The sequence below is a fragment of the Peromyscus eremicus genome, chromosome 11, assembly GCF_949786415.1.
Source record: "Peromyscus eremicus chromosome 11, PerEre_H2_v1, whole genome shotgun sequence".
In the NCBI taxonomy this organism is placed as follows: Eukaryota; Metazoa; Chordata; class Mammalia; order Rodentia; family Cricetidae; genus Peromyscus; species Peromyscus eremicus.
Window position 1 is genome coordinate 24,934,692 of NC_081427.1, and position 9,083 is coordinate 24,943,774.

Sequence of the window (9,083 nt, forward strand, 5' to 3'; positions counted from 1 at the left end):
GAGTGCTGGGATTAAGAGTGTACCACCACCACCCAACATACATTCTGTTTTCTTTACAATTAATTTACTTCTTCTGTCTCTCTTCTAAAATGTCTAAATCATGGTTGTTTTTTGTTTTTTTTTAACAAATCAACGTACATGCCAAGTGACGGTGGCAGTGGTGGCACATGCATTTAAATTTAATCCCAGCACTCTGTAGGCAAAAGCAGATAAATCTCCAAATTCGAGGCCAGCCTGGTCTACTGAACAAGTTCCAGGACAGCCAGGGCTACACAAAGAAACCCTGTCTCAAAGAACCAAAAAAACAAAAGTTCACAAGTTTTTGTGGGTCTGCAGGCAGATAGAAACTGGCCGTGCCTGTGCCCCTGTGTCTTTACTAAAGGACCCCCATGCGGGTGTACCTGCTCCTATCAGATAGAAACTGGCCGTGCCTGTGCCCCTGTGTCTTTACTAAAGGACCCCCATGCGGGTGTACCTGCTCCTATCAGATAGAAACTGGCCGTGCCTGTGCCCCTGTGGCTTTACTAAAGGACTCCCCATGCGGGTGTACCTGCTCCTATCAGATAGAAACTGGCCGTGCCTGTGCCCCTGTGGCTTTACTAAAGGACTCCCATGCGGGTGTACCTGCTCCTATCAGATAGAAACTGGCCGTGCCTGTGCCCCTGTGGCTTTACTAAAGGACTCCCATGCGGGTGTACCTGCTCCTATCAGATAGAAACTGGCCGTGCCTGTGCCCCTGTGGCTTTACTAAAGGACTCCCATGCGGGTGTACCTGCTCCTATCAGATAGAAACTGGGCGTGCCTGTGCCTCTGTGGCTTTACTAAAGGACTCCCATGCGGGTGTACCTGCTCCTATCAGATAGAAACTGGCCGTGCCTGTGCCCCTGTGGCTTTACTAAAGGACTCCCATGCGGGTGTACCTGCTCCTATCAGATAGAAACTGGCCGTGCCTGTGCCCCTGTGGCTTTACTAAAGGACTCCCATGCGGGTGTACCTGCTCCTATCATAGCTGTGGTGGCGGGACGGCGATCTCCCCCGCTCATACTCTGACCGGTAGCGGCTATCCGGTCTTCTCCTCTCAGGGCTGCGGCCTCGCTCCCGGCGCTCCAGGGACCGATGCCTCTCACCGCGCCCATGACTGTGATCCCGGTGCCGGTGGTCATCATAGTGCTTAGGCCTTTCTGGGGACCGCCTCTCGCTCTGAGCCTTTGGGAGTGGGTACGGAGGGAGGTGTCTAAAATGAGGGCTACTGCTGTTATTAGCGCTGGGTGGAAAAGAACTGGAGTTGTTCTGGAAACTGTTGAAATTGGGAGGTGGGAAACTGTGCGAGTATCCAGGAGGGTACTGGTAATTAACCTGCTGGGGCATGACTGGAGGGGGCGGGGGGTGAGGCATGGAAGGCGGGGGGACCATGTAGGGGTAAGTGCCTTGTCCGGACGGTGTTCCAGAGACTGGTGGGTTATTAGGGCAAGGCATTGGAGGGGGCATGGGTGGAAAACAGGGCGGAGCTGGGAAAGGGTGTCTCATCTGGTGGTTGGGGTAAGGGGGCCTAACTGGGCAGGGTGGGACGGGGCCTTGGGCTGACGGCGGCATGGGTGGAGGGTAGGGTACAAAGTCTGGTCGCGGAGGCATATAGTTGGGAGCTTGAGAGTTCGAGTACGTGGTGGAAGGGGCACTCGGAGGTTCATATTGATATTGCGCAGGAGGCTGCTGAGGATGAAGAAGTCTCAGATTTTGGGGCCTGAAAGCTGGTGCTGAGGGTCTGGCTCCATGTCCTCCTCGTCCTCGGGGACACCCTCGTCCTGGGTGGAACGACATTCTGTGACTTTTTAGAGAAAAAGAAAAGAGAAATCAAAACATGGGCCTCACCAAGATCCACATCGTGGAAAGAGAGAAACGACTCCTGCAAGTTGTCCTGTGACCTGCACACCCGCGCACACACAAAACAAACGGAATTTTAAAGTAATTTTGTTAAAAACCCTCATGGAAAGCAGGCAGTGGTGGAGCACACCTTTATTCCCAGCGCTCAGGAGGGAGAGGCAGGAGGATCTCTAAGTTCATGCCAGCCTGGTCTACAAGAATGAGTTCCAGGACAGTTAGGGCTACACAGAGAAGCCCTGTCTTAAAAAAAAAAAAAAAAAAAAAAAAGAAGAAGAAAAAAAAAAAAGCCTCATGGAATAGGGAGAATATGAGGACCTGAGTTCGAGCCCCAGAACAAATAAAAAAGCCAAACATGGTGAATGTGCTTGTAATCCCAGAGCTGGGGAGGCAGAGACAGGTGGATTCCTGAGGGCCCCTGGCCAGTTATACAGTGAGAGAACCTATCTCAAAAAATAAAGTGGGTGGCATTCGAGGAAAAAAACGACACCCAAGGTTTGTCCTCTGCATGCATCTGTGTGGACCACACACGTCACTATGTAAACAGGGTTCCCAAATATGAGACTGTCCTGATGAGCGCTGTGGGGGTCTCAATGAAAATGGCCCCCACAGACTCATAGGTAGTGGCATTATTGGAAGTGTGGCCTTGTTGGAGAAAGTGTGTCACAGAGGGTGGGGCTTTGAGGGTTCAGAACAGATGCTATATCAACTTACGAAACTCGTCTGCATCCAATCCCATCCCCGATTTCCTGCTCCTAGCAAAGCTTATCTTACTACAAGCACCTGGAGCCCCATCCTCCAAAAACTAGGGGACCGCTACTCTCCAGCCACCATTTCCCATCTTTCCCGACCACCAGACCCCGGACACCAGCACTTGAGTGTCCAGCCTACTCAACATAAAACACTTGCCTTGGCCTCCACTTCTCCCTCAACTATGCATTTTCTCCTCTTCTTCACATTTACACTTCCTGAAAATGCTACTATAGATTAAACATTTTTGCTTCCTCAAAATTCTTATATTCATTCCTATGTGGTGATACATGGAGGAAGGGCCTCGAGGAAGTAACCAGGATTAAAGTAAGTCACAGGTATTTACTAAAGTAAGTCATAAGTGTGGTGGTTTGAATGAAAATGTCCCCCATATGTTCATATATTTGAATGCTTAGTCCCCAATTAGCGGAACTGATTGGGAAGGGTTAGGAGGTGTGGCCTTGTTAAAGGAGCAGTATCATTGAGGGTGGGCTTTGAGGTTTCAAAAGCCCACACCAGGCCCAGAGTCAGTCTCTCTGTCTCTCTCTCTCTCTCCCCTTGCCCCGCTGCTTGTGGTTCAGCCTGCCTGTCAGCGACCACACTTCCTGCCATGATGATCATGGACTAACCCTCTGAAACTCTAAGCAAGCTCCCAATCAAATGCTTTCTCTAACAAGAATTGTCTTATTTATGGTGTCTCTTCACAGCTGGGTATTCTAATAATGGGATTAGTACTCTTATGAAAAAGGAAGAGAGAGAACCTTGTCTCTACCTGGTGAGAAATGATATAGCAAGAAAGCCACCTGAACACCAGACAGTAATCTTCACCATGAAAACAAACCTGAAACCTGACCATGCTGGCACCTGACAAATGCATACAGTCCTCCTTTAGTACCCAAGCAGGATTAGTGCCAGGACCTTTATCTCTAGTTGCTGAAAAACAAAATGCTCAACTCCCTTCCCAACAAATACTATTTGTTGGGCATCAATGCATATACAAGGGAATCATCCTGAAAACTTTCTCTCCCTTACCCCATTTAACTAAAACTTATTTTTAAAACTGACATCATGTGTGTGTGTGTCACTACACCTTAATAAATAAGGTTTTGTTTTGTTTTGCTTTGTTGACATATGGTCTCATTCTGCAATCCTGGCTTGCTTGAAACTCAACACAGAGCAGGTTGGATTGGAAGTCACAGAGATCAGCCCACCTCTGCCTCCCAAGTGCTGGGATTAAAGGCGTGTACCAACAATATTTTTTAAAAAATAAAATTCCTATCTCTTTTTTTTTTTTGTAAATACTCCCTGAGTACTTCCTTACTTAACTACAATTATATTCTTGCTGAACTTTCAACAGCCTTATCACCACACATAAGTCTTCTGTGATGCCTATTCTTGGTTGTCAACTTGACTACATCTGGAACTAAAACTCAAAAATGGACGCCATGCTTGTGAGGGATTTTTGCTTAATTTGACGTAAGAAGAACCACTTCTGATCCAGATCTTTGAGGTAGGAAGACACATCTTTAATCCAGATCTGTACTCCAGCTATAATATGGGTCACACCTTCTGCTAGAAGTCTACATAAGGACATGGAAGAAGGAAGCTTTTACTCTTGGCCTGCTTGTCCTCGCCTTGCTATCAAGCCCATTCCTCCACTAGCATTAGAGCCTACTTCTTCGGGATTCCAGGATAGACTGAAGACCAGCTGAGACATCCAGCCTTGTGGACTGAGCAACTACTGGATTCTTGGACTTTTCATTCATAGCCAGCCAGTGTTGGATTACCTGGGCATCAGTCTGTAAGTCATTCTAATAAATCTCTTTCTGTATATACCAATTCATTCTGTAAATTCTTTAACTCTAGAGAACACCGGCTAACACGTTATCCTTAGATTTCTTGCTCTTACAATATTCGATGCTGCTTCTTAGCAGGTCTTACAAGCATCACCAACTAATTTTATAATTCTACCTTCAATGCCTACTTGCAGTCAAGAACTGCAAGCTCACTCAGGGGACGGCTCTAGGATGTTTCACTCACGCTCCTGGTCTGGCTCTTAGCCCTGCACACAAACCTCTAATGTGCTATGACCATAGATTAAAGAATGAACACAGTCCCTGCCCTTCCCCTCTATCTGGAACCTTCCCACCCTCTGGCCCACTACCTACCCTCTCTTCTTCACGCTTCCCGAACTGCCATTTCCAGCATACCACTTACCATGTATTGCCTTGCATGGTGATGTATCCTCTAGATACGCTACATCTTCCACTCAGAATGTCCGCTCTACAAGACAGAAAGAATATTTAAACATGTTTTCAAAACTGCCAGTGCTATAAAGTAGAGTTTTGTTTTTTTTTTTTTGCTTGTTTGTTTACAATTATCTTAACAATAATTTTAAACCCTCAGCCAGTGGTGGTGGCACACGCCTTTAATTCCAACACTCGGGAAGCAGAGCCAGGCGGATCTCTGTGAGTTCAAGGCCAGCCTGGTCTACAGAGGTCCAGGACAGGCACCAAAACTACAGGAAAAACCCTGTCTAGGAAAAAAAAAAAAATTTAAACCCTGGAAAATGCTTAGCCTATTAACAAAATCAGGAACATACTATCTTCAAGTTTCCAAGCAAATCTCAAGCTGTCCTCGTTAGCTGTACTAACTCAAAACTAACTATTGCTAAACTGACCAAAAGCACAGTCACCTCCCATCTCTGGTTTAGTAAAAGATTGAAGGAAGCTGGGCGGTGGTGGCACACGCCTTTAATCCCAGCACTTGGGAGGCAGAGGCAGGTGGAGGCAGGCGGATCTCTGTGAGTTCGAGGCCAGTCTGGTCTACAAAGCGAGTTCCAGGAAAGGCGCAAAGCTACACAGAGAAACCCTGTCTGGAGAAAAAAAAAAAAAGATTAAAGGAAAGACTTTCTCTGTCCCTCACAAACAAACACATTTCCCTCCACTGTAATATAAAGTAGGCATAAATCCAACCCAAAAATCACAGTGAAACCTGCACTCAAATTCAAATATACCCACAACCTTACTAACACAAGTTACATTATTTACTTTCATTCTCCGCTCTTCCCACAGAAGAACACTGTCAAATAAATGACTTTTGAAATATTTAAACTTTGGCAAAAAGCTTTAAAACACACACACAAATACTAAATGCCAAAGCTTTAATGTAGAAACATCTTTCTAGGGGCCGAGAATAGCCCAGGAGTTAAGAGAACCTGCTGCCCTTGGAGAGTTGAGTTCCCAGCACCAATGTTGGGTGGCTCACAATCACCAGGAGATAGATACCACGCCCTCTTCTGGCCTCTGGAAGCACCTGCACACTTGTATACATACAAACATGTAGACCACTGAAATCGAGACAATAAAGAAGACACAAACTGAGGGAATGCTGGAAATAGAAATTCTGACTAAACGAACAGGAACTACAGACACAAGCATAACCAACCGAATGCAAGAGATGGAACAGAGAATCTCTGACGTTGAAGAAACAATAGAGAAAATAGATTCATCAGTCAAAGAAAACACTCATGCCAAAAAAATCCTAACACAAAATGTCCAAGAAATTTGGGACACCAAGAAAAGACCAAACCTAAGAATAATAGGGATAGAAGAATACCAACTCAAAGGCAAAGAAAATATATTCAACAAAGTCATAGAAGAAAACTTTCCTAACATAAAGAAAAAAATACCTATGAAGATTCAAGAAGGTTACAGAACACCAAATACGCTGGATCCAAAAAAAAAAAAAAAGGCCCCTGGCCAAATGTAGACCAGTGGTTCTCAGCCTTCATAATGTAGACCTTTAATGCAGTTCCTCATGTTATGGTGACCCTCAACCATAATATTATTTTGTTGACCCAAAGGGGTCACAACCCATAGATTGAGAACCACTGATGTAGACACACTGTGATGGTTATTCTTGGTTGTCAACATAACTATTCCGGGTGCACATCTGTGAGGGATTTATGCTTAATTTGAAGTGGGGGTGGGGGAGTGGGGGGGTGGGATCTACTTCTAATCCAGATCTTTGAAGTAAGAAGACTTACCTTTATTTTTTTTATTTATTTATTTATTTTTTTTTTTTTTTTTGGTTTTTCGAGACAGGGTTTCTCTGTGTAGCTTTGCGCCTCTCCTGGAACTCACTTGGTAGCCCAGGCTGGCCTTGAACTCAGAGATCCGCCTGCCTCTGCCTCGCAGGGATTAAAAGGCATACGCCACCACCACCTGGCATAAATGCCCTTTCTATAGATGTAGTTCTCTAACTCTAGAGAACTCTTAATACACACACACACACACACATATATATATATATAGGAACATATAGATACACATTTACAAAAATAAAATTTTTTAAAAATGCTTAAGTCTTTATCAAACTGACAAAGTAAAAAAGAAAAATTACAAATAACTTGAGCTCTATCAATTACTGTTTAATAAACATAGCTACGAAATAATATGATTAATGATTATTCCTCATTCCAACACTCTCATGATTAAACTTGGGACCCAAAGAGCTACTACTGGCATCACAGGCTCCTCAGAGCCAAGAGAATTGAGTACAAACTCCATGCTCAGCATTTGAAGCTCTAAAGGACCGAAACCCAACCTCTCCCAGGCTTATCACCCTATTTCCTTCTCCACAAAGCCCCTCCCAGCCCATCCTTTCCCCGCCCGTTAACAAACGGAGCACTATCACGAAACTTCTTAGCTCCCACTGTCCCTTACTTGTCCACTGAATTCCTACCCATCCACCAACCTCTTACTGAACCTATTCTGAGAAGCATTCCTGGTTTCCTTGGGGAACATAATCTCATCCCTTCTAGATTCCTACTGCCTAGTCTATACGCACTTCTTTTACAGAACTTACCAGCAACTGCCTGTGGCAGTCAGGGGTGCCCATGTTGAGCTCCTTCAGTGTCACCAGATCCCTGAAACCATGGGTTCATTCGGTCATTTCTGCATCTGTCACAGCTTCTGCACACAATACACGGCAGGCAGGTTTTACTTTGTGTCTCTGTGTCACTACGTTTTCATTTCCCTTCTTCTCCCCACAAATGTGCATTATTGAAACCACCCAGGAAGCAGACATTTTCACTGATTCATGCATCATTTACTGAGTTAATCAATACATGTGAGGCACTGTCCCAAACTCTGTAGACTCAAAGATAAACATGGCACACACAAGCCTTGAGGGCTCAAAGATCTCAAAACCCACATACAAATGTTTTAATAATAATAATAATAATAATAATAATAATAATAAAACCAGCCGGGTGGTGGTGGCGCATGCCTTTAATCCCAGCACTCAGAAGGCAGAGCCAGGCCGATCTCTGTGAGTTCGAAGCCAGCCTGGACTACCAAGTGAGTTCCAGGAAAGGCTCCAAAGCTACACAGAGAAACCCTGTCTGGAAAAAACCAAATAAATAAATAAACAAATAAAATAAAAAATAAAACCAGACACCACAAAAAGAAAAATACAACGTGATTAAAAACAAGAAAATAAGGATGTAAAGACTCCAAGATAACAAAAAGGAATATAATGAAGCTAGACAACAGTCAGTCAGGGTAATTAACACCTCTGGATAGTGTAAAAATGGAGTGGAACACTCACTACCAGACCAGCCTGGACGTTTCTACAGTTAGAAAAGCTAAAACATACTGAACCAATGTATTGTGGATGCAAAATTTAACTCAATGAACTCAATGTAAATGAAAAATGCCTATTCCTGGGCTGTCATTTGAAAGCAGGAAAACCCAGGGAGCTATTATGAACAGGTGACTAGTCCAGGAAAGTCAAACGAACACATAGAGTTGCAAGGTGTGACTACAAGTCACTGAGACTCCGCACTTTGCCACGGTTGAACCCTGAAGCCCGGCCTCCGCCTGGTGGCTGCTCAATTGCACGTTCTCTGGTTTGCATCTCCCGCCAGCCTGAGAGGTAAGCGCGGGACTCCGGGACTCGCCTCCCCGGCGGCCCTGGGCCTGGACCATGGCTTGTGCTCCACAAATCGATGAAAGGCACCCCATCCCGCTCCTGCATATCTGCGGGATCTGCACCTAGGGTCGCTCTCTCGCCCTCGGCGGCAGATCTGCACCGAAGCGGCCAGACCCAACTCCCAGGATCATTTCGCTCCGCCCTGGACTCCATTGAAATCCCGACCCTCGACACTCGCTCTCCAAACACCCGCCAAGCGCCCCCAGTTACCTACAGGGAGTCCCCGGGTCGCCGCCGGAACCAAGCCTGGTTACTACAACAGCCTCCACGGCAAAGGCGCCGCCCGCGCCTCCGGAACAGGAAACCCCGGGAATTAAAAAGCAAACCTGAAAAAAGCTGAGCCTAGGGAGGGAAAACTCTCCGGAGAGCGTCGCAGCACCTTTGCGCCCTGATTGGCGGGCCAGCGAGAGTGACGGACATCTGGACCAATCAACACTACCTATCGTTCTCACACCCGC

General features: G+C 45.8%; 1 protein-coding gene across 1 annotated transcript in view; it reads right to left on the reverse strand.

Moving 5' to 3' along the window:
* Drosha (drosha ribonuclease III) overlaps window positions 1–8,994 on the reverse strand; it is a 120,637-nt gene extending 111,643 nt beyond the window's left edge. Inside the window, exons 1-4 of the mRNA XM_059276203.1 lie at window positions 8,840–8,994; window positions 7,498–7,604; window positions 4,846–4,911; window positions 995–1,825 (exon numbers count right to left, since the gene is read on the reverse strand). Of these exons, the coding sequence (XP_059132186.1) occupies window positions 995–1,825; window positions 4,846–4,862 (848 nt within the window). The 5' untranslated portion in view covers window positions 4,863–4,911; window positions 7,498–7,604; window positions 8,840–8,994. The remainder of the gene's footprint in view (window positions 1–994; window positions 1,826–4,845; window positions 4,912–7,497; window positions 7,605–8,839) is intronic.
* Window positions 8,995–9,083: the final 89 nt, after the last annotated feature.